Source organism: Macrosteles quadrilineatus, unplaced genomic scaffold, assembly GCF_028750875.1.
Source record: "Macrosteles quadrilineatus isolate MER2022 unplaced genomic scaffold, UCM_ALF_1.0 Scaffold_3__2_contigs__length_128488019, whole genome shotgun sequence".
Taxonomy (NCBI): Eukaryota; Metazoa; Arthropoda; class Insecta; order Hemiptera; family Cicadellidae; genus Macrosteles; species Macrosteles quadrilineatus.
This window is the reverse complement of record NW_026542596.1, coordinates 40,047,996-40,074,359: the sequence shown is the minus strand read 5'-3', so window position 1 is coordinate 40,074,359 and position 26,364 is coordinate 40,047,996. Positions and strand designations below refer to the sequence as shown.

The 26,364-nt window shown below is 34.4% G+C and overlaps 2 protein-coding genes across 2 annotated transcripts in view; one reads left to right on the top strand and one right to left on the bottom strand.

Annotated features, from left to right (window-relative positions):
• The window catches only part of LOC128990063 (uncharacterized), a 50,288-nt gene extending 46,020 nt beyond the window's left edge, over positions 1-4,268 (top strand). Inside the window, exons 5-7 of the mRNA XM_054412293.1 lie at positions 844-988; positions 1,537-1,677; positions 2,552-4,268. Coding sequence (XP_054268268.1) covers positions 844-988; positions 1,537-1,677; positions 2,552-2,716 — 451 coding nt within the window. The 3' untranslated portion in view covers positions 2,717-4,268. The remainder of the gene's footprint in view (positions 1-843; positions 989-1,536; positions 1,678-2,551) is intronic.
• An 895-nt stretch (positions 4,269-5,163) lies between these two features.
• Positions 5,164-26,364, bottom strand: part of LOC128989133 (uncharacterized) — a 47,432-nt gene continuing 26,231 nt past the window's right edge. The window contains exons 19-25 of the mRNA XM_054411000.1: positions 25,808-25,968; positions 24,986-25,156; positions 23,038-23,168; positions 20,911-21,043; positions 19,145-19,344; positions 6,786-6,905; positions 5,164-5,565 (exon numbers count right to left, since the gene is read on the bottom strand). Of these exons, the coding sequence (XP_054266975.1) occupies positions 5,344-5,565; positions 6,786-6,905; positions 19,145-19,344; positions 20,911-21,043; positions 23,038-23,168; positions 24,986-25,156; positions 25,808-25,968 (1,138 nt within the window). The 3' untranslated portion in view covers positions 5,164-5,343. The remainder of the gene's footprint in view (positions 5,566-6,785; positions 6,906-19,144; positions 19,345-20,910; positions 21,044-23,037; positions 23,169-24,985; positions 25,157-25,807; positions 25,969-26,364) is intronic.

Genomic DNA, 26,364 nt, shown 5'->3' with positions numbered 1-26,364 from the left:
TCTTGTAGCAGATTGTAACCAGAATTTACTTTTTGTCTTTCCACTTAAGGGAAGCCAAATCTTTCTCCCCAGAGATGGTTGGAAATCAGTAAATCACCATAAGATAACTTTAAAGGTCAGTACAGATTTTTGATATATGTCTCAACTGTTAAAGAAAGTGGAAAGAATCTTCCTTGGAAGCAATGGACTTTGCTCAATAATTTTTTGTGATTTTTAGCGAATTTCACATATTGGGAATATACTTTACCTGTTTAGGTCTCATGGTAAGACCAAGACTTGGGATTGTTTTCTTTTTTTGTTTTGTCCCTTGATGCCAAAAACTGTTAAAATTAATGTCAATCTGCGAGTATGTGTTTGTCAATTAGCACAATAGCTCGAGTAATAGTCAGATTTTTATCAAATTTTGTACAAACAAGTCAATCTACATTTGTTTGAATGAGTTTGCAAACCAGCATGAGCATGAGCACAGGTACGTGGTTTTATGGGGTAAAAATTATTTTCAGACATACGCGGTAATAGCTTATTTCCTATATGGGAAATTTGCTAAAAATGTAATCTTTGACTCATAGTGACACCTCTAGTATATGAAAGATTGTTTATTTTAAACCTTAACAAGTTAGTTTGTCCGTCTCAGTACAAAAGCAATTGAGGACTGTTTGTGGAAGGTTCATTCCACACCAGAAACCAGTTTCAACCATGAAAGACTCCCAGGAGATTAGCAAGTAAGGTGTCCCACAGATGTAAAATTTAAGTGTTTTCAGACTATTCCTTACAATAGAACATTGACCTGTACTGACGTGATGTACCGTTGGTTGAATGTGTTCTACAGTTGATGTGTTCCAGGACGATGGTACTTCTAGGAGAGATCAGTGAGAGAGAGGGAGAGGAAGTAGCTCATGACCAAGTCGCTCTCAAGGAGATACTGCACCATGTGGAGGGTGATGACCACAAGATCAACGGAGTCATTTTGAAAGACTTTGTACGAAAAGTAAGTCTCTGAATCATCTTATATCTTATGTTTTTTTGCTATTCGGATACCTTGATTTATTTTCCAAATAGTTAAGGCAATACACATAATGCTTAGCAAGGAACACAATTATTTTTTTACTTCTCAAAGTTTTATAAATTCAAAATATTTATCCCACTACACATACCTTGGCCTTTGGTCTTTTCCTACATTGCACTTGTTGTGATAAGTTTTCATCATCACAAGCATAAACATACAACATGGTGTGTTGTGACTTTTAGCACCGGATTTAGGGTACGGCACTAGGCCCTAGGCCAAATTAACCTGAGCAGCCTCCTCCCAGGTGGAACTTCCCGCAATCGCGATAAACTGTTTTTGTAAAAGACGCTGCGGCCCCCATTTGCTTGCAGCCACACAACAATACAATAGTGTAGAGATTTAGGCCTAGTTTATATCTTTTTTTTGTTTGCGATTGTCACATAACCAGTAGACTGAAAGACACGATAGTGTCAATAAATTTGACCAAAAATACCTTAATTCCTGTTTCTTAATATTGGTTTCGTTTTCAGGTTGAGGAAAAAGGACACATGAACATAAATTTGGAGCGTTTACAGAGGGTGCTGGAAAAACTTGAACACGCAGAACACAAATACAAGAATGGACACAGACACCAACATCAACATATGATGGCTGGTCCACACCATTCGCTGGTAAGTTTCACACTGAATCGGACAAAACAAAACATGACAAGACGTTTTATATACCATTAAAATGTGCTGTTTTATCTACAGCTAACTGCGTCTTGCGATCTCTGAAACATAGTTAGTATAAGTTTAAGTAGAGCTAGCTCACACATAATTGAACACAATTTTCTAAAGTTACGGTAAACATTTCCCAAGATTTTTTTCAATGTCTGGAGAAGGTTTAATGATTTTTTATAAAAAGATTCGTTCAAATAATACCAAAGACACACTTCTCGAATTGTGATCTGACACAGGGCTTTTTGGAGGCTATGTTGTGTGTTCTCAGATGTGCAGATCATGAAAAAACAAGATACAAATTGTCTTTTTTTGCACTGTTGTATTCGATGTAATGAGCTGGCTTTACGTTACTGAACTAAACAATTTTTTAGATATAATTTTTACGAAACACAACAAATTCTAATTGTAACTCTACTGCCGTATTTTAAGGTGCACCTGTCATATTGTCAACTGAACGATTATTATTTTTCATTAAAAAAAATAACTACCTCCTTTCCCTAAAAGTGTTAAGTGCTTCTCGTGAGTTATTCTTCAAGTAAGAATGACACTGGCATCAACAACAAGAAAAACATGTTTGTGACCTTTTTAGTTAAGTTATCGTTGATGTAAACTGGAATTGATGTTGTTTGAAGTTGATGTATGCGGTAAATAAACTTCAATTGAATTGAAAAATAAAATTACTAAACTCTGGTTTCAGCGTTCTAGTCACCTAAAGCATAGGAGGAAGCAACTTGAACTTCCTATACAAACCTCTAACATTTTGCCTAATTAAATCAACATAAAAACACCTGAGTACACATTAATAAATTGTTTGCTAACCCAGGTTCTACCGAGAGATTCGCCGCCGGCGCCAGAGATGTACCTCAAGCCAACACTGGACGTCCCGTCACACATGCTCAAGCCGGCTCGCGACGGAGCGGAACTGAGTTACCACAACAACGAGATACCAGACCATCATGACGATGAGATCAGCAGCGATACTGAGTAACAGGAAACATCCAACAGCTTAAACTTTAGAATACCGGTACCACTAGAAACAACTAATAAGCTGAAACCATTAGGCAGCTGTGTTTAACAATTAGCGAAGAAATTTACAAAGATTAGTCCTGAATTGCAAATTATTTTCCAGTTGAAGAAAACTTAAACTTGCGATAAAATTAACAATAGTATGTGATATGTTGTGGGCAAATTGACGCATGTAGAAACTATGGCCGTAAGCTGAGTGGATTATGCAGTCGCCTTTTTTAATATAACCCCTATACTAGCACTGTAATTTTCAATAATTCTAAGTAAAAAAGCATAAACAAGATTATGATCTATTCACTACGTCGGCCCTACCGATTTTATTGCTTTATTCCTAAGTTTACTGTAACACTGTGTTTGACTTCTTTTGAACACAGAATCGTAAGGTTTGAATTGTAGTAATGCATCCTTAAATTTTTTAACTAACATTTTATTTTGATGGTTATCATTTTTTTTAGTTCGGAACAAGTGTTGATTAAGAGTGTGTTTAGAATACTTCCAGGCCATCAATTATTAACAATTATAAATTTAGTAGTTTGAAGTTATTCTAAATCTGATACAGACATCATTGTGCTTCCCTTGATTAAAACAAAGCATCACATCAGATTGAAGTATTTTGAAAAGACTGTACTGGTTATTCAGTGCTAATGTATGGCTAGGGTGACTGTATAAATCCAAGATTAAATAGCTGATTGTTTTAGGACCGAGGACATTGTCTCCAGAAACTTTTTTGTCAAAGTACTATGCTGTTTCATAGAGTTGAAAAATACAAAATCAAAAGAATACCAATTGCTTCGAAGTTTAAGTTCAAATATTCTTAGTACTTAATACATGTCACAGCAAACATTGTGATTTCAAAGTGATAATTGTAACGGTTATATCAAGCTTTAATCTAGATTTAGTTTTGTACATAATAGTTAACGTAAAAGACACCTTTAACATTAGTACCGTACTACCCAGCAAAATGTAATATTTTAACACTGTTCTTGACGGTTTTATTTTACCTGTGTTATGTTAATCAGAATGTTATCTGGCATAGCTTTATACTGATCCACCTTGTTTTCGATGTCTTGTTTTCCAAAGCTAGCTAGTCAAATACATGTCTAGTTTTCTATCATTTGTATTATATGATATTGATAATGTGAAATCAAAGCTTTAATTGAATAATGTAGTTGTAGTATGTTGAGTTTATTGTTTGAGATTCATTGTTGAGATGGTGCATTGACTTGGTACAGAGGAGGTTTATCGGAATCTTCCATCAGTAATGGAATACAATTGCTCAATAGGTAGAGAATAGATTTCTTTGGTATTATATAGTTTAAATGTATATGAAAAGATTTGTAATTTATTTAACTCGATAGTTCCGTTTGATTTAAAAAATTTAAACCGTGACTGCAAGAGTGCATAGGTTAAAAGGAAAGCTACGCTCTCAATAAGTGATGGAAGATTAATGATGAACCTCTTAAAATAAGTAAATGTTGTATTAAATGAAATAAACACTAATTTTATTTTGTTGATGTTGTTTAAATTGATATGAAAAAACCCAAGTCTTGTTTGAATAATAATAATACCATTGCCTTTGGATACTGCAAATCCATGTGTATAATGTAACAAACATTCAATGGTACACTTAAGTTGTTTTTAGCACTAGTCGCTGTTTTCTAAGGCAATGTCCAACACCGCCCCCTCGCCATCATGTACTACAACAACGCTTATGGTGGATGAAGACTGTGTACTTATCGATAGAGATTTCCGCACGATACTCGTCTCTCAGGCTCTTCCCTGCTCAAGATGAAAGCTCAAGGTCGTCTCATGAGCAAGTTTCCTCTGTGGTACAACTGAGATTTGATGTGCTCCAAGTGTTGTTCCACTTGTATCAACTAATCTGTATAGGCTATGTTTAGTAAATTTTATAGAATGTGCTTTATTATTTGGTTGTGATGATGTTAAAAGTTGATGAAAATAGCGAGGAATATATAATACAAATCAAAACTCTTTCTTCATATTAAACTAAAGTCGGTATTATGGAACCTGTATCCTGACTCTCTGTTACCTGGGTAGTGGGTACTACAGAAACATTCTTAGAGTTTTTGCCGGCTGGTCAACAAGGATGAAAAAATTGAAAAGTCTATAAGAGTGTGTAATCTATGACAGTACTTAAACCCACAAAGACACAAAAAATACAGTTAATTCTGTGTGCAGAACTTACCTATTGTCTGTTTGTGTTTGTAGTCAACATTTTATCAAGAATGTTAGAAAAACCACAAAGAGGTGTACATTGAAAATACAAATCAAAATCTGTACCTGTAGCAAATGCAATGTACAAGACCAATATTGCATTATTAACTTAAAAGCTGTAAATTGCTGTAGGACTTGTGTGGAGTAGAGAAAAACATTTAATAGTGTCTAAACATTTTACTAAACATACTTTAAAAATAAAATGAAAGCTTATAATGAAAGCTTTTATAACATTAAAAACAATTTATTAGAAAACCATAGTGAACTTTAAGATAATACAATCAGTACATATGTTTTATTGATTTCATTTCAAATTTTAAACAACAGTTCAGTAATATCATAATTGATTTTACATTATTTATTACTTTTCTTTCCTTTTTTTGGGCCTTTTGTTGGCTTTGTCATCTTTTCCTTTATACTTGCAGGAGATAGTGCTTTAGATCTCTTACCTTTCTTTTTATCAGTTGCTACTTTGGATGGCTCTGATTCTATATTAACGTTTTTAGCAGTTATCATATCATTTATAACTTTTTCTCGCAGTTCTGCAGCCTCCATGAATATTTGTTTGTTGATATCCTAGAACAGTAATTCATTCACTGAAGAGGACTTACAATAATCACTGAATCCTTCACATAAAAAGTTTCAGAAAATCCTTTTCAGAAACCTTTAAGTAAGACAAAGAATACTGAAAAATTAAGCTGACCTGTATATTAGGTTGAATGAAAGGAGAGTAAATACTTTATTTTGTGAACCAAAAGACAAGATTTGCATACAGTAGGCCTACCTTCCTTGGGACTTTTCAAAACCTAATTAAATGTGTTTTATGGTATAATGTTTGAACTTTCAAAGGAGCTATACACATTACGATTGAAGAGCTTTCAAAAATTTATAGTTCCTTATGCCGTGGTTTCACTTTTGTATTTTACTTACTCTTATTGACGAATCTAAGAATTACATTGGGCCTTACATTCAAGTTATTTTGAATGTGACAGGTCACAAAAAATCTATTGTTGAAAAACTTGTTTCTACGTTTTTTATAAAATTATTCTAAGTTCTACGATATAAAATTCTTTGAAAGTGGATGTTACATACAGTTTCTTGTCAACAATTTGGTGCCTATAGTCAGAAATATTGATTTATTACTTAAATGTTTAACGACCTACTGCCTTTGCCTAACTGTTTTTGTGGTTGAGATTTTAATCTTTTAGGATTGGGATTTGAGCCTAGAGGTACTGTTAAAAATCTAGAGTCTAAACTAAAAAATAATTTATAGATAGCAAACGTTACCAATGAACCATCACTATACAATAGATTTTTATGATGTTCTTATACACAGAGTGTTCCATGTAAGGTGTCTCAAATTGATTACGGGAAAACGGCTTAACGTACAAGGATGAAATAAAATTATTTCCCTCTGAGTCGACCCCAAGGAATAGCGTAAAAATATGTTTAACCTTTTTCCAATACAGGGTATGCCAAAAACTGAGGGGCACTAGTTTGAATCTCGGAATTTTCAAATATAAATATAAGTTATGTTATACATAATTTTAAAGTCATGATAACATGAATTATGTTTACATTTTAAAATTCCAAGATTCGAACTAGTGAACCTCTGTTTTCGGCACACTCTGTATTGGAAAAAGGTTAAAAATATTTTTACGTTATTTCTTGCGGTTGACTTAGCGGGAAATAATTTTATTTCATTCTTGTACGCTAAAAGCCGTTCTCCCGTAATCAATTTGAGACAACTTACATGGGACACCCTGTATATTTGATGGATTTAAAATATTGCTAACCAAATTCTTTTCTCTCAAGTTCTGAAGAGCTCTGTGGATTCCTGATTGCTGAACAAGGATATTTGTATGATCCAACCGTTTTCCAGATTTTTCGGAAGATGTCTGTAGTGAACTGCTTCCCTAAAAAATTCAAAAGTAAATTATAGCAACTAACAACTAGGCTTCCTAGGAAAAATCAACTCTCCTTTTGACAAAATATCTAAAATAATTAATACAGTACACTAAATGAAAAAAAAAATAAATAAATACCCCTGCCACAGTAAACCTGCCGACTATTGAATTTCCATTTACCTGATTGGATTTTCACTTTAAAATATTAAACAAATGTTAGGTTTAACAAATACCTAGGTTTAAAATAATATTAATTTGAACGAATGGTGTTTTTTGGCCTTTGGGAACATCAAAACGAAAAGTAAATTGGTCCCGGTTTCAGGTCTAACCATAAGACCTACGGAAATATATCATTACGTGGAAAATTTGCTAAAAGGGAGTATTTAAAACGAAAAAGAGAATAAGAGCAATGTAAATATATGAGATAAATGGAGTAGTTTAAAAACTTATAATGGGTTGTGAATATAAGCCTTTATAATATGTGCACATGGGTTTTTGATCAAGGTCCCATTCATCAATGGATAAAAAAGGGGACATAAGATGCCCAGAAAAAAAAAACAAAAGCTATAAGGGGACATAAAAAGCAGACAAGGGTATGGAGTCTCTAAGTATGTTGGCCTTAGTCACTAAACAAGACTACAAGCTCGCGCCACTCATCCTACACTCATCTACATTCTCATACTTGGCTTAAAATACCTAGTATACTTTGTATGGTTGCCATTTCAATGAAAAGTATTAAAAAGCATCAAAGTCCTTTAATTAAAAGACAAAGAGGACAGGCATTGTTATAATGAAAATTTTCTTTCCTTAGATATGAAATACAAAAATTGTTAGTAGAAGCAATGTCCAGAAAAAATACTTTAATAATTTAAATACATTTTTGTAAAGTTAAATAGAGGAGTAATGGGTTGCTTGACCAAATATATCATATTTAATTTATTATAATATTATTAATATTTAATTTATTATACTTAACATTAAATCCATAGCTAATATATTAATATAAAGGCAAATAACTCAAATGGAAACCAACAAGAAATGTGTCCACTAAAGAAGTTTGGCTAATATAAGTAAGTGCTTGAACAATACAGGGCACTTTAGAATTGAATTGATGTAAAAGGAAATTAGGTAAATATAGACGTAAAATTGACATACTCAGAAAGTCTAACCTACTGGGTTGAACTGGCAGCTCCAATCTCCATGGATGGAGTGGATTTGGTGTACTTGGCATAGTATTGAGGTTTTCATGCTTTAAGCCATTAGGTACCATGATGCTAATTGTATACTTGACTAAGCTTTTAGTTGTATGTGTTTCAGCTTCTAAATTGACAGTTCAGGATCATTATGATTCGACCGGGTCGTCTCTGGCAGAAGTAGTCGCAAACTACAAACTATTGCAATCTGAGAGGGTGATTATGATTAGCAGTGAAGTTGAAGAAGTTCCTTACGCAACTAAGATAATTAAAGCTTTATCGACCTCGGTGGTGATTAAAAAAATTGATTACGACATTTCTGAGTATGATGTAACACTTGTTGTGTTTTCAAGCAAGAGACATTTTTACTATAAATTATTGAAACATGTAAGAGTTGAAAATGAGGCGAGACTTCTTATCATGTGGAATTGGCCGAGCCGGACAAAAGAGAGTGCCGATAAAAGTTTGACAGATACATTGCAGGATATATTGGCTGTTATGTGGCTCCACCAGATATACGATGTGTATATACTAGTGGAGGATGAACGTTTTGATGTGAATGTTTACACCTATCTGCCCTATGGAGAGGAACACTGCAACGAAGTTGGTCCTCCAATACTCATTGACACTTGGAACAAGAGTTTTAAGCGATTCAAGACAAATAAATTCAGGATTGACGACACTAAATATAATACAAGACGTCAACTAATGAAAAATTTGTACGGATGTCCGATTAAAGTGTTGGTGAAAAACAGGCCTCCAGAGTCCATAGCTTTTATGTCAGTGGACAACAAACTTGTTCTCAAAGGCAGCGGAGGAAGTATTCTGGCTTCAATGATGAAAAAGTATAACTTCACCGTCAAAATTAAGTTAGCAGAAGACGGTTTACACTCGAGTAATCGTGATTCTTATGGCTTAGCCATGTCTACTTACACATCCAGGATGCTTGTACGAGAGATTAGAACTGGCAAGTATGATTTTGCATTTGGAGTGTTTTCACACCTCGCTTATTTCACAACAGATTTGGATTTTTCTCAATTCTACTTCAATGAAATTTTCGCTTTCCATGTCCATTGTGGGACCAAGAGAAGTTTTTTATCCATTTGGAGTGACTATCACAAGGAGTTTTCTGCGTCAACTTGGGCCTTTGTTGGATCTGTATTTTGTATCATTGCTCTCGTTATGAAAATTATAGCATCGGTTCTTCCAAGAGAGAACAAAATGTACATATCGTTCTGGGAAAACGTTTTCAGCTTGTGGGCAATCCATATTGAGAACAGTGAGAATAGTAAAATAAAAACCCTAACAATGAGAATCGTAGTGACATCACTGATGTTCTACTGTGCAATCATGTCAGTAGCTTACAAAGCATCCCTCAAGAGCCTGTTATTGGCTAATTGGGAAGAGAACAGCATAAAAACATGGAATGAGTTGGACGAATCAAACCTCTCCATCTCCGGAGTTCCTGAAATGTACGATATCTTCAGTAAAATAAGTGTAGGACACAGTACACTGCGGAAATTAAGGAAAAAATTCAAGGTAATAACAAAAAACACATTCAGCGACATTGTAGAAAATGTTACAATCAAAAGAAATACCGCTTACTTTGGTCCAGAGAGTATGATTGCCTTTTACAATTCTATTGAAAATGAAAAGAAGGAGAAAGATAAACAGAACATTTGCCAAGTCAATGAGATCGTCGCTGCTTCACCTGCTTCGTTTTTCCTGATGAAAAGAGGTTCCATCTTCCAAGACCTCATCAATCAAGTCACGGTGTGTATTGCTTGTAAAGTAAACCATTAAACTTAAGACATTGAATAACGTAAACATTGTTTGAGTCACTTCTATTTTGGTTACAAAATATGTAATACCGGTACTCAAAGCATGAAGGACTTTGATTATATCGATCAATTTTTTAGCATAAACTCTAGCTAACTTATATGCTCAGCTTAGGCAGAATCTACATAGTCTATTCACTGCCACTTCAGAAGGTGTGAAATTTCTAAGCCACCCTAATGATAGATAATTGATAAAAAAGATACTTTTAGGGTTATGTGGCAGACGGAAACTGTTGCATTGTTGTGGCAGTTTAATTAAATTGCCTAGAGAAAGTTGTTCTAATAAAACTTTTGTAAAATCAACGGTTTTTGAGTTATTTAAGAAACCAAATTTTAAATGGCCGCCATTTTGTTTTATGAGTTTGAAAAATTTTCAAAACTATTTTGTAGCTTTGTCTAGTTGTCATGTTAGTGCAAAGTTTAAAATTTCAGAAAAAAAATTAATAAGCGAAAAAACAAAATGGCGGCTGTGTGAGTAACTAAGGACTTCCGGACAATTTAAATATTGTATATAGATACGTTTCTTGCCCAGGAAAAATGCCCTAAAATATTGGTAGTTATGAAACACCCTGCATATCATTCTTGTACTTTACCAACTGACCTGCTTTACTAGCTTTCTAGCTTTACTTGACACGCTTCACAAAAAGGCCTAAGACTGATGTGAAAAGGAAAATTTAAGGTTAAGAAGCCGTTTGCCAATCTCTTTAAGAAGAAAATATATTTTTTACGATTTATGTTTACAGAACAACATGGTTCAGACGGGACAGATGCAGCAGTTTGCCGTTCCTAAAGTAGTAAAGCAAGTTTCTCGTCGAAATATGCGTGATGACCAGCTTCCAGCATCCACCCAACAACTCAAGGGAGCTTTCCTGTTGCTTCTTGCTGGGCTGGCTCTTGCTATGATTGTGTTTGTCTTGGAAATATTTTTTAGGAAGTTTAATTTAGAGAGATTGATGATTACAAGAAATCAGCAACATATTGATTTTATTAATTAGCTATCTTTTGTACAAGCCAGTTGAGTAGAACAATGTCCATGTAATGTTCTCTTCAAATTAATTATCTGTGATTTTTACTTTCTCCCCCTATACCAAAAAAAGTGGTTTTCGAAGTGATGTCTGTCTGTGTGTGTGTCTGGATGTGTACAAAGCTAGAGACTACACCTGTGGTCCGATTTCGATGAAATTTGGTATGTAGGTTCTAATCCATGGTATCTCCAGGAGTTTTTTAATGGGGATTTTCCCATAAAAACACGGAAAAGCTTAATTTTTCCAAAAATGGCCCGAACGATTTTGATAAAAAATTTAGTATGTTGTAGCCCTTTAAATTCTGAACAAAATGGTACAAATCCCATTTCTGTAAAAATTACAGTTCAAAAGTTATTGTAAATTATGTTATTTTCCCCTAAAAAACCCCATAAAATAACGGGAAAATCGGTTTTTTCCAAAAATGGCCGAACGATTTTGATACAATTTTTGTATGTTATAGTCCTTTAAATTCTGAACAAAATTGTACAAATCCCATTTCCGTTTACATTTCCGTGCTTTACTCTCGCCGCTTACACATGATTAAGGTTGTTGACAAACTTATGGGAGAAAGTATGTGTTAGAATGCTGATACCGTTTATTTTAAGATAAGTTCTATGATGATATTATGTTTATGACAGACGCTAAATTGTAGTTGAAAGAAATTATTATATACTTCTAATCAGGCAGTGTATAAAAGATAGCTTACCTAGCAAACCTGCACACTAAGCTAATTTTTTTATTTGCCTGATTGGAGTTACACAAAAATGTCTCCTTAAGAGTATCACATCTATTCCCTATTTAAATAGAATTAGTTTAACAAGTACTTAGGTTTGCTGCAACAGGAAGGTTAAAAACGTTTTATTTTTTTGTAAAATGTTAATAGTTTAGCAATAAATAAATGCATTTTCAAAATTTTATCAAAATATTTTCATAAACAAACAGTTTTATTCTCCATAAGAATAACATGGGATTTTTAAATTTACAATTTTTTGGAATTTTCTCCGTAACCATAAGGCGCATAATAACGCTTCAATATACTAAATTATTTGTTTTTTAAGCTCTAAACAATTTTGTGGGAAGAAATTTCTAAATTTTATGTTTATTGCGTCAAAAATGGGAAAAACAAATTTTTACCTCACAAAACCCCCCATAAACCCTGTTCCCATAGTTGGATCTGCTGGTTCGCGAACTTGTTTGAGTAAATGTAGGTTTACTCGTTTATACCAAATTTCATCAAAATTGGAATATTTTTGCTTGAGTTATCGTTCTAACGGACACACATATAATATATATATATATACTATATGAATTTAAACGGATGGTGTTTTGGGCCTCTAGGGACATCAAAACGAAAAAGTTAATTGGTCCCGGGTCCAGGTCTTACCTCATGAGTACTACGGTAATAGCTTATTCCCTATATGGAAAATTTCCTAAAACTACTTGATAGTATTATATGTAATTATTTTAAGTTTCAATATTTAATACAGAAATTATACAAAAGGTTGTATTATTTATTATTTAACCTTGCCTTAAGACTTAAAACAAAACAGTATTTTTGAATATAACTTCATCAACTATCTTGGATTAAATTTCCAATAAGTAGAGTTCGGCCAAAACTTCTGTGCGCAAGGACGGGTCGCTACTAACCAAACTAAAACATACGGTTGGCAGAGCTGGGGGTAGGGGTAAGTGAGTAACTCTGAGTAGTGAGACACAAATGTTTTCACAAAAGCCAACACCCTCACCAAGACCCGACCAGTTCTGACTGCGAGCAGAGAAACTTTGGCCTAACTGTACACTTACCCCAAGCCCAACATGGAAGTGGTGGAAAAGTCATACCCTGTCAAGGAAGGTTTCTTCTTCACTATTGTCTGATATAAACAATTCTTCCAACCTGAAAAAATCTAATGACGAAATACAACCATCTTTTGGAGAAAAGTTGGCTTATACCAGTTGGGAAGCAGTTTGTAATTGTGGTTTTTAGGGACCTGAGTTGACTAACTTTTGAAGTCTGAGGAATCTGTTCTGTAGAGTAGATAAATTCTTCTCTTCCTCCATAATTATGTCTCTATGTACACGGTTCACTTTGCATTGTATCTTGAGTGCAGCTAAGCTGCGTGAATTGAGAAAGGGGTTGCCAGAAAGGCTCATTTCTCCTTATCCTATCTACAGTATTATATACATGAACACTAACTTAGAACATAATGGTTATCAGTAAAAATATATGTGAGCAGCGGCAGTTCCTGTATGGATTCTAGAAGGGGGGGGGGGCATTGCCGAGTATCATTGGGGATACGCGCACGAATGTTTGGTGACTTGCTTTGACTTGTTCACAGTGAACGAGTATAAGCCAGCCCTAACAGTTTACACCCAGCTTTTAGTCTAGTGGTTTTCCTTATTGTAGACCATGGAATTTCGCCCACCCGTTGTAGGCTGAACCATCTTACCAACATTTGTGATTATATTTTCCCTCAGGAAAAATATGTTGTAAGTTTTTTGTGCTTCAGACTGGATTTGTTCTTAAACTTGACAGTATAATAGCATTATTTTTTCGGACAAAATGTTTCAGTAAACTCTCCAGTTTTTTTAGTCAAAGGCGAGGAAGGGGGTTGGATATTTAAATCATCATTAATTTGTTTTAATGAACAACAATTAAAAAATTGAGAAAAATATATCAAATCTAAATAAATTTGCTATCCAAAAATTAAGAAAGTAACTGAACAAACTAACTGGTTATCTTAGAGAAGTTTGTAATCTGAAAAAAATAATTGGAAACTTGTGCAATACACTGATAATAAATTGTTAATAATGTTTCAACTGTTAGTTAATATTTTTTAGAAACTAGTACTTTCAATTGACACAATTTACTCAAAAATTTAATAAATTGTTACACCATAAACCTTCTGGAAAAGGAAAATTTAATTCAATTCAAAATTTATTTGACATATGAACATACTGATAACTGCTGTTTACTACATCAAATAAACAAACACCCAATTTATCAAACCATGTCGATATTTGCATTCGTCAGTAAATCGGAGTGAAAATTACATTAACACATCAGAAGAGGAGGGCAGAATAAATTCAATGTAAGTAAGTGATTTGATTTATACAACTTAGCACTTAGTGGAAATAGCCAGGAGAGTGAAAAGTGTCAGTCTAGATTGTAGTCAAGCTTGATGAAACCATTAAAATGCATACAAACAAATTTACCAGACTTCTTATTGTTTTTTGCTTTATTGGCATTTCAGCTGCAAAAATAGTCATGAAAGAACTAAACGCAGATGGTTCATCTTTAGCAGAATATATAAAACATTCAAAGTGGCAGTTAAAAAACGTGGTCATGATGAGAAATGAAGTAGACAAAGTTCCTTACGCGGATAAAATCATCAAGGCTCTTTCATCTCCAGTCATGATCGTAAACAGCGACTCCGAGTTGTCTGTTTACGAGGTAACCTTTATTACCTTTTCAATAAAACGATACTTTTATTACAACATATTCAAACATGTAAGGGTCGAACATAGAGCGAGAGTTGTAATTTTATGGAAATGGCCAATTCGTTATTTTAAGAACTACAGTAGGGAGAGAGCGATGGTCACTCTTCAGGATATCTTGAATGTTATGTGGCTTCATCAGATATACGATGTTTATGTACTAGTGGAAGACGAAAATTCTGATGTGCTAGTTTATACTTATGTACCTTTTGGTGAAACCCACTGCAACGAGGTAGGGCCCCCTCTCCTAATCGATAAATGGAACTCGCGGACAAAGCGTTACACGATAAATAAATTCACGATCGAATTCAACACGCATACCACAAGAGCTCAACTGATGAGAAACTTTCATGGATGTCCCATAAAAGTGTTGGTGAAAAACCGGCCTCCAGAGTCTATAGCTCTTATGTCTCCAGACAATAAACTCTTGCTGAAAGGCAGCGGAGGAAATATTTTGAGCGCTATGATGAAAAAGTATAATTTCACTGTCAATATCAAGCTAGCGGAAGACGGAGTGGGCAAAAGTATCCGAGACAAGTATGGATTAGCAATGTCCACCTACACAGCGGAGAAGCTCATCCAAGACCTCAGAAGTGGACAGTACGATTTTGCATTCGGCGTGTTTTCACATTTCATGTACTTCTCCTTGGACACAGATCTCTCTCATTACTATATGAATGACAACTACGCTTTCTATGTACCGTGTGGAACAAAAAAGGGTATTTTTTCAATCTGGAAGAACTATCACCAGGAGTTTAGTGTGTATACTTGGGCCTGCATTGTTTTTGTATTTTTCCTCATTGCTTTCACATTCAAATTAATAGCCATAATATGTCCAATAGAAAACCCGCTTTTTTTATCTTTTTGGCGAAACGTTTTCAGTTTGTGGGCTGTCCATGTTGAAAACAATGTAGAAACTAAAACAAGAACACTAACAATGAGGATTGTGGTAATGAGTTTGATGTTCTATTGCACGATAATCACAGTTGCATATCGGGCTTCTCTCAAGAGTATGTTGCTGGCTCCTTTAGAAGAGCGCAGCATCGAGAGTTGGCAGGAGTTGGACAAATCAAACTTCTCCATCTTTGGATTGCCTGATATGTTCACCATCCTCAAGAAAGTAAGCGGAGGGCACTCAACATTGAAAAGACTCAGGAAAAAATTTCAGGTCATAACAAATGAAAATTTAATTCAATTTCTTGAAGAAATTAGAATAAAGAAAAATGTGGCATATTTTGCACCAGAGAGTATGGTTTCTTTTTATAACACAATGGATGAAGAAGAAAACGGGGAAAAGAATAAGATCTGTCAAGTTCATAAGATTGTAGCGTCTTCTCCAGCTTCACCATTTCTGATGAGGAAGGGGTCCATGTTCATCCACATAATCAACAAAGTCACGGTAAGTATGGTGAATCACTGCACAACTTTTCTTTTAAAAAATTAGTAACTTCACCTGTGCTTTAAAACTTGTTTGAACCTAGAATTTAGGTCAAAAGTCCTTTAAAGCTTCAGGAAAACACAGTAATGCCAATGATTATAGAATCTTATATGTATTCTATAAGTAATGATATAACCCGTGGAATAAATAAAACCATTTTTACAAATGTTATATTTAATTGGTTTGAATCTGATATACGGCAGGGTAAAATAAAATTCAAATTAGAAATTGAAACAAAGCAAACATAAACAGAACTTTGTGAAACCCAATGTAGCAGAGCTCTAGGTTGTTATTAAAACAGGAAAATGCCTGTACGTATAGTCCTAAGTATGTAGGTTATCTTTGTGCAAAGTTTATAGCTGATTTGGTGCTGTGATTTTTGCGATGTGAAAAAAACAGATAGACACCTAACTTTTGTAAAATATATATGTGAAACCAGAAGGTAGGCTTATATGTTCAAAGTGTTCTGTCAAATCTTGGTCTTGAAAGGGTGACATGTTTTAAACTGGTGTTTCAAATGCGTTGTAGCAATATTCAGGCTTTAAATCAAATGAATTGCAGCTCTTACGATTGGGGAAGAGTTAAATTATAGTTTGCCCTGAATATATTTTGTTGTGATAAATTGAAAGCATCGACCAGTATTTTCGCGACATCTTCTTTAAGACCAAGATTCAACAAAATATGAAACTGTTCAGAATCCACTCAGGGTACCATATGTGGCTTGATGTTGATTGTTTACAGAATCATATGGTGCAAACTGGTCAAATGAAGCAGCTGTCTTTTCATCAACCACTGCAGCAATCACGTCCCAAACAAAACATCAGAAACGACCAACTTCCCTCATCATTTCAACAGTTGAAAGGAGCTTTTTTGTTGTTACTGGCTGGATTGGTTCTGGCAGCTGTTGTTTTCGTGTTGGAGTTGTTTTGTTTGAAATTTAAAGTAAAAGTATTTTCGATCAAAAGGAAAAATTAAGAAATTTTAGACTAGTTTTATTTGAAAACAGCAGAAACTGATGTTGGTGAAATAGCAGAGTTGAGCTGCAGCGGTTAATTACCCTGATTATATAAAATGATTTAGACAGTTAGTTAACATAAAACTAATCTTATTGGAAATAAGATAGAATGCAACAACTGAATGTAAACAGGACAAACTATAAACAAACTCATAACAATATAGAAATATAACATCAACCATATGTTATAACAAATTAGGCAGGCAAGATAAATATGAAAGTTAGACATTACAACAGAAACAGCTTTAATAACGTTATTTTTGTTTTCGTAAGTGTTAAGCAGATATGGTTTGTGAGAAATATATTACTGTTCAATTAATAAGTTACACTAAACTCCCTCTTATCCGGACACCTTTTAACTGGGCATCGGTTTAACTAGACTACACTCAGTAAAAGTGACATCTCTTTAACCAGACAAATTTATCAGCACATTTGTTTAACCAGAGTAGATCGGCAGGAAATGGGTGGTACTGAAACGGCTTTTCCCGTGGGAAAGATTTGGGACGATTGGTCATGTTTCTAGTTTTAACTTTTTGATGTAATAATCATTATTGGCATGTATTGGCATTAGGCACTACTAATTTAACAAGTTTTAAAGGACATCAGTTCAACCAGTAAAACCGTTACTGGCCTCCATTCCAAAGAGTCTGTATAAGAGGGAGTCTACTGCAAATTAATTTCAATGTAGAACTTTATTAGACATGCACAAAATGTTAGTTTGAAATTGAAAATACACAAACAGCAATATGTCTCTGATCAAGACTAGCAACTGTGTCATTTATTGTATAGTACATGTAATTTACTATAGAATATGGAGAAGTATAAAATAAATTAGAACATTAGTCATTTTAACTTTTAACTTAATTTCGCATGCATTTCACAACTTTCTGTTGCTATTCTTAACTTATCATTGATTACACTAAATGTCTGCTCATTAAATGAGCTTTGACACATTTAACATTAAATTATTGTGCTACACTTTTGTTGGTGTATATTACTTTTTGCCCCTAAATGTCCATCTCTCATCTAATGTATCCAGTAAACTATAGCTAGTACTAAACCTAGTGACTGTCAGCTAATAAAAACCCCTTATTAGCGAATTTCCCATATAAGGAATAAGCTATTAACGTGGATCACATGGTAAGACCTGGGCCCAGATCCGATATACTTTGTTTTAAGGCCCCCAGAGGTAAAAAACACCATTCATTCAAATTCATGTATCATATTCATATATTTGTGTGTCCATTAGCGCAATAACTCCAGCAAAAATGATCCCATTTTGAAGAAATTTGGTACAAACAAGTAATCCTACGTTCATTCAAACTAATATGCGAACCAGCATAATCAGACTATGGGAACGGCGGTCTATAGGGGGTTTTATGAGGTAAAAATAGGTTTTTCTCCTTTTTGACCCTGAAAACATAAAACTTGGAATTTTCTATCCAAACTAATTTGTAGAGCTTAAAAAAAAAAATAATATAATATATCGAAGCATTGTTGTATTGTTAGCATTGTTGACGGTTATGGAGAAAAGTCCAAAAAAGTGTAAATTAAAATTCTTAGATTATTCTTATACAGTAAAAAAAAAAAAAAAAAACTGTTGAAGTTTGCTTGTTTATGGATATATTTAAATTGAATTTGGCAATTTTTTAAATTTCATACTAAGCTATCAACATTTAACAATAAAAATACACCTTTTTACCTTCCCTTAGTATGCAGATTTGCTGCGGCGGGGGTATATTTATTTAGTATTGATGTAATTCTTTTTGTATGCTGTAATTCTCTTTTTTCGATCATACGAGTATAATTATAATTCTTTTGATAACTAGCAGTGTTAGCAATGCTGCAAGATGGTTAACACAGCAGACGTTCATTTGTGCATTTGAATAATTATCTTATGGTTTTTAACTTGTCTTGTAAAAATTTGTGCATACAGTACTTAATGATGCACAACTTAAATTTGGATAAGACTAGATTAACTATCATAGGACCACAGGGTGCATATTTCAAGGGGAAGATGTGTTTGTGTGTGTGTGCGTTGAATGAATGAGATGATAGATTTGTTATTTGCCAAGATCAGCTGTTGTTAAGCCAAGACCGTTTATTAAAAGTCCAATGATGAAGGAGCCTATCTGGTTTGGTGTTTTCTAACATCGGTAAAAAGGTAATAAAATAACAATATCACAGAAATAAATAAACATATAACCAAAGCAATAAGAAGTTTGCTAGGAAACATCAGCTTACCAATGATGGTGTTGGTGTTAAGGGAGAAGAGAGTGTTTGTACAGACAATTCAATACTACTTCCTGACATACTGGCATTATTGTTTTGACCAGGCAGACAACTGTCACTTATCTTTTGACCGTACAAGTCTAAAAGCTTTTCTAACTTCTTGGGTTTCAATTTGAAAACAGTATCTTCAGTAATCTCATCATCAGAATATTCTGAAAACAATTAACATTATTTATTGAATTCTGTTTTTAGCGAATATCTCATATGGGGAATAAGCTATTTTAACAGAGTTTTGGTTAGGAGGGGACTTTTTTTAACATACTTCAGTTAAAGTTCTAAAATGAAAACCTTCCATTTTACCTCTTTAAATAAGAAGTACAATCTAAGAATCCAATGCACTGTGGATGCGATACTCCCTGGTAGTGGTGTGGATTAACGTCTGCACGAGTGAGTACTACGACTATCCGCGGTACTATCCTGATAATTAGACCAATTTGTTTATACCAAGGCAAAAAATTGGTTCGGATTCCACTATAAACTGTAGGTCCCTTAGCTGTATGGGCTATTAATTAACAGCTGTGTCTAAGGATTATGTCGGCCTTAGTCACTAACAAGACTACAAGATCGCGCCACTCATCTCACACTCATCTCCATTCATACTTGGCTTAAAATACCTACATTGTTATGGTCACCATTTCAAAGAAAAGTATAAAAAAAAGAATTAGAGGGACAACAGACTGTTTTAAACCATAGCAGCAATTTCAAGGGTTGCGTCTTGTTTTACCAATCAGTATATTTTCATTGTACTGTACTGGCTCACCCCTTGCTTTTCTGCAAACCTTACACGCACAGTCCGTTGAGACCCAAGAAATCAGGCAAATTAAAGAAGAAATGAGGGTGCTGATCTATTTTAAGAAAAAAATTTAAAATAGGAATTAATTAAAACAGTTTGATTTTTCAATTGTTTCTGGTCAAGTTGTGCATTTTTGAGTATTGAATTGTTTAAAGCCCTGAAAAAGGTTTGTATGTATAGTGTAAATGTCCTGGATGGTGAAAGATATTTAAAAAAATATTCTAAGTTTTCATAGTTTTGTTACCTAGTAAATTAAGCATTACTAGTTTGCATAAGTGGATGAATCTTTGTAAATGTGTTGGAACAAAATAAATAACTAGCTGCTGTACCCAAGCTTCGCAGCGGGAAGAAAAATCAGTTTCATAATCATTGAAATAGATTTAGAATAAATAATCTATCATAAAGTTTGAGATAAAACAATCCTACCACATAGTGTTGTGTAAACTATACAGTATTTAATTTCTTTGGATCAGCTGTCTAAAATTTCGAAATGAGCATTTGGCAGTTCTGATGGTTTACATTGAAATGTCAACACAAAGGTGAATTTTCTCATGCTTCAATGGAGACAAATTAATATTTACTTTTGAAATCCTCAACTCAAAACTTTGGACATCCAAGGGGCATAGCCTGAGAGGAACTCAGGGAAGTGAATATGCCTATGACATTCCTAGATATGTGGACCATCATTGTGCTTAGTTTTGGCTGTATCGGTTCGTTATTTTAGTCGTTACAGCTGCCCAGACAGACAGACATACACCACCTCAATTGTATAATAGTATATAGATAGATAGATAAATGGTTACATCGAACACAAAGTCAGAAACATACCTTAACATTGTCTTCAGCTTCAACTCATCGATGAGGACAAATATATTAGGGAGTTTGAATAATCTATGGTATAATTGATTACATAGTAGAACTTTACCTTGATGCTTTAAGAATTCTTGTCTCAACGATTTACAGTTATTGAGATGCAATCCCTCACTCTCCCACTGGCTTTTCAGTTTGTTCACAACTTCATAAATTGTCATGTCCAAACTCAATTTAATAGGAACTTCCTAAAAATACATATTCCATTTATAATGTGCTGGCATAATTACATTTTGAATATCAAATATATGTTATAGAATAAGTATTAGGCAGTGTTGGGAAGTAGCGCGCTACAAGTAGCGACGCTACAGTAGCACGCTACTTTTTTTGTAGTGTTAGCTGTAGCTACGCTACTTTTAAGATTTTGTAGCTTTAGCTGTAGCTAGCTACATTTTTAAAGTAGTTGTAGCGGAATTTTAGCTACTTTTCTCGCTACATTAACATTGATTGAGATAGTGATTTTTATCACAACCTTACGTGAAACAACCTCTTTCAAACAGATTTTCAAGATGATTTGACAAAATTGTCAAATGGCTTGGTGCATGGAATAAATCTTTCTGATAAAAAGCCTGATATTCCTTGTGAATCATGTGTACTTGGCGAAAGCCACCGACTACCTTTCCAACCAAGTAGCAGTAAAAGTAGTGAACTACTAGAATTGGTACACTCTGACTTGGTTGGACCGATGGAAGTAAATTCTCTTGCTGGTTCTAAGTATATTCTTACTTTCCTAGATGATTTTAGCCATAAAACATTTGTTTATTTCTTGAAGACAAAGGATCAAGTTTATGAAACATTCAAATCTTTCAAACATCTGGTAGAAAATCAAACTGGGAAGAAAATCAAAACTCTAAGGACAGATGGAGGTGGTGAGTATTGTAGCAAGAAGTTTTCTGAGTTCTTGAGTCTCTTGAGGATTATGTATAACTTTTTATGCTGCAAGTGATGATGATTGTGCTAAACCTCAACTCAACCGTTACAGCTCTGTACACCATTTAATGGTATTAGCTCCTGAAAGGGACCTAGAAATAGACCGAATGGATGCTGTCTCTGCATTTCCTCAAGAAGAACCCACAGAAGAAATATGCATGAATCAACCTAAACATGAAAAAGCCTCTCATAAGTGGAAGCAGAAACTACACTCATGTTTGATTAGAGTAGGACTGGCTCAGTCAATTTTTGATTCCAGTGTTTATCACATGGTGAAAAATGGGAGGATGTTAATCGTTACAGCCTGGGAGGACAATTTAGTAGTTTTTCACAATGATAAACATCTCAAAGAAATCCTTAAGACACGACTAATAAAAGAATTCAAAATTAAAGATATGGGGACAGCAAAATTTATTCTGGGATTAAGAATAACCCAGGATAGGAAAAACAAGAAGATTGTCTTGATCAACAAGCATTAAACTGTGAAAAAGGAAGGAAGCTCTTAAGAAAAAGTTCAAAGAAAACAAGTGAAAATTTGTTATAACTTTAACAAAAACACAAGACAAATACAAGCTCATGAAATGTATCAAGGAGCAAGGAATATCCAAGTTGGGAGGATGTTGTAATGTCTAACTTACATATTCACATTGCCTGCCTAATTTGTTATAACATATGGTTTATGTTATATTTCTATATTGTTATGAGTTTGTTTATAGTTGACTTGTTTACATTCAGTTGTTGCTGCATTCAGTATCTATTCTATCTTATTCCCAATTAAATTAGTTTCATGTTAACTAACTGTCTAAATCATTTTATATAATCAGGGTAATTACCCGCTGCAGCTCAACTCTGCTATTTCTACAACATCAAGTAGTGCCATAGATATTCATATTATTTCATCCGTGGTAGTGCTCTGAAGCGACCCATCTGCAATGGGGCCAAAAATTTGGCTCAAGTTACCTGTAGTAAAACGGGGAGGCAAGATGGTCTAGTGGTAGAGCGCGGGGCTTCGAAGCCCAAGGTCCCAAGTTTAAATCCCGCCAATCACCAACGAATATTATCTGTGATAATACCACATTCCTCTGGGACTAACCTGAGTGAAGTAATGTGTAAAACAGTTCCAGCTTAGAACCTTGCATCTTAGGATGTGAAAGTGTGAATAAAAAAAACCTGAAGTATGAAATAGTTTCACCCCAAAGACCTGTGTGACATTGTAGTTAGGATAGTCCTGTTAAAACGTTTCTGAACTTACCTCTAACATGTCTGTCACAACAGTCAAGCTCCAGGAAGGTTTGTCGTCAACATTTTCAAAGAACATTTCGTCAGAATCTTCAGAGTTTGAAGCAATGTTTGATTGTAAACGTGACGGGTTCTCCTTTGTCCCTATGAAAAAATATATCCCTATAAAAAAACCCAATCCTAGAGATTTACCTAACCGAAATACATACAGGATGTCCAGTAAGAAAAAAACCAAACTCCGTGCCCCCCTCCCCACAACCTCTGTGTATGAGTCAAAATAAAGAGAAAATCAAGTATGAAATGTTTTCCAAAAACGCTTTGTTTACCAGATGCCTGCCATTTTATATTTTTCAACAGAAAAGTTGACAACTTTGAACGTTTTAAGCCAATCTTCATGAAAAATGGTATTTTATGGCAACATCTATCTTAGAAGAAAATTTAACTTGTTTGGATATAAAACAACAAAATGGCACTGAATTAGCAAATTCCATGAAAACAAGTCACTCAACCTCATTATACAGGGTGGCTGAAAAGTAACTTGCACCCCCACTTAACTTTTCAACCATTTGAGATATTTGAAATCGGTTTGCGGCAACCTTCTTAGATATGAGGGGCTACAATAATTATGGTCAATTTTGAAAATTTCGCCTTTAAGGGTAGTGGGGGTAGGGGGTAGCTCAAAATTTTCAAATGACAAGTATAGTCGAGTTTGGCATCATTTTACAGGTCTTGACGAAACATAAACATTGACATAAAGAAAACCAAAATCGGCTCACTAATAACAAAATGGTGCCCTAAAACGTTTCAAATCCAAATAACCATGAGGGTGGCAAAAAAAAATTAACTTGCACCCTCTTTAACTTTTTAACTATTTGAGATATTTGAAATCGGTTTGCGGCAACTTGTTTGGAAATGAAGAGCTACAATAATTATGGCCAGTTTTGAAAATTTTGCCCTTAGGGGTAGCGGGGGTAGGGGGTAGCTCAAAATTTTCAAATAGCAAGTATAGTCGAGTTTGGTATCATTTTGTAGGTCTTGACAAAACATAACAATTAACATAAAGAAAATAGAAATCAAACCGTTATTAACAAAATGGCAGTTCAAAATAACTTTAAATAGCCATCGTCTCAATCATTTTTAGCTGCCATTTTGTTATTTATGGTCCGATTTCTTTTTTCTTTATGTTATTTGATATGTTTTGTCAAGATTTGTAAAAAGATACCAAACTCGACTATGCTTGCTATTTGAAAATTTTGAGCTACCCCCTACCCCCGCTACCCTTAAGGGCAAAATTTTCAAAACTGACCATAATTATTGTAGCCCATCATTTCCAAACAAGTTTCCGCAAACCGATTTCAAATATCTCAAATAGTTAAAAAGTTAAAGAGGGTGCAAGTTAATTTTTTTGCCACCCTCTTGGTTATTTGGATTTGAAACGTTTTAGGGCGCCATTTTGTTATTAGTGAGCCGATTTTAGTTTTCTTTATGTCAATAATTATGTTTCGTCAAGACCTGTAAAATGATGGTAAACTCGACTATACTTGTCATTTAAAAATTTTGGGCTACCCCCTACCTCCACTACCCCTAAAGGCGAAATTTTCAAAATTTGCCATAATTATTGTAGCCCCTCATATCTAAGAAGGTTGCCGCAAACCGATTTCAAATATCTCAAATGGTTGAAAAGTTAAGTGGGGGTGCAAGTTACTTTTCAGCCACCCTGTATATGAAGGTCTAAAATAAAAATATTAGAGCCTAAAGTTCTTTCAGTTAAAAATTTCACAGAAATATCTGAAAACACTCTACAACATCACACTAGTTAAACAGGAGAATATCAGATTTTTCTATAATAGATAAGAAACATCTTAGTCAACATCAGCACACTCAAGCGTAGCTGGACCAAAACAAATAAAAGTAAATATATAAAATTGACTAATAAAAAATTTACTTTAAAAAGTACAAACCAGTTTGTTTGTCAAGTATGGACGGCAGATGTTCCTTGTAATAACACATAGCTCTCAGCTGATCGGGCCGCAGCGGCCATGAGTTGTCTAGCAGTTTAGCTGATATTCTGTACACAACAGGTCTTACTTTCCCATCCCCACTTCCACCTGACTCCGCTATCACGCTATTCCCTACAAAGAAATAATGTTTCAATACTGTTTTCCAATTTATTATGTAGAAATGTGTTGGTTACATTTTTTGTAGCTGTCTGATGGTGAAGAGAGTGTATTATTTTTAAACAATACCACCTTATCTTGTAATAACTTACTGCATGCCCTGGTTTGTGATTTGATTGCAAGATAGAGGTTTGGGAGTCGGGCTTTGAGATTGGTATCGGCATTGGGAGTCGGACTTTGAGATTGGTATCGGCATTGGGAGTCTGGCTTTCAGATTAGTGGCAGTGGTTGCTGCTACCGGAGATCACTTTACGGTATTTCTGAGCAAATGAAAGTAGTTGTAGGTTTAACAAATTTATACTATAAATAATCTTTTAGCCCGAAACCTTGAAAATCTACAAACATCTTTTTTTATTATTCTACCTCTTATAAAAATCAAAAGAATAAAGGAATAAATAATTTCTTGTATAACTTACTATACAAAATTTGGTTTCTATGTTCACTAATAAACCTACAATAGCACACACAGCAGTAAATCTTCCAAATAACACAGTTGAGAATTAGAGTACCGCCATAACATAGATGACAATGTATAGATTAATTTTTTTTACTGACACAATACATTTCAACCGCTTTTACATTATTCTGAAGTAACAAACAATCTACCTATCAATCGGCAGTCCACCTCCATAGCCTGGCCAGTGCCGCTGGTGTAGCAGATGACGTCTCCACTCTCACTGTACACTGTGAGACTACACACAGCGTACTTGTACGACACGTTGAGCCTTAGTAGCACTGTCACATCAGCCTCCACTGCTAGCAGACACCTGTCAACATATCAATCAATCATGGAAGTAGACAATACAAAATAGGTATTAAGATGAATTATAGATGATGTATAAGATGCGTACTCTTTGTCTTCTGGGTTGGACATGAGCGAAGTTTGAATGCCAATGTTTTAGAGGTACTGGGAGTTCTTCATCATCAGCTGATCCAGTAGTGTAGGCACTACGTGAAGGTATATATGTCCAAATTTATTTGGAGAAAATTTTTTTAATAATCATCCTAAAATAGTTATTTGTGTAACTAGTGTGCAAAGTGGCTCTTTGCTGCACATGAGAGAAATTTTTACGCATGAGTCGCAGGCGAGTGAGGATTGTTTCTTGAGTCCAGCAAAGACACTTTGTACTCGTGTTACACATTATAATTTCACTACAGTTAGG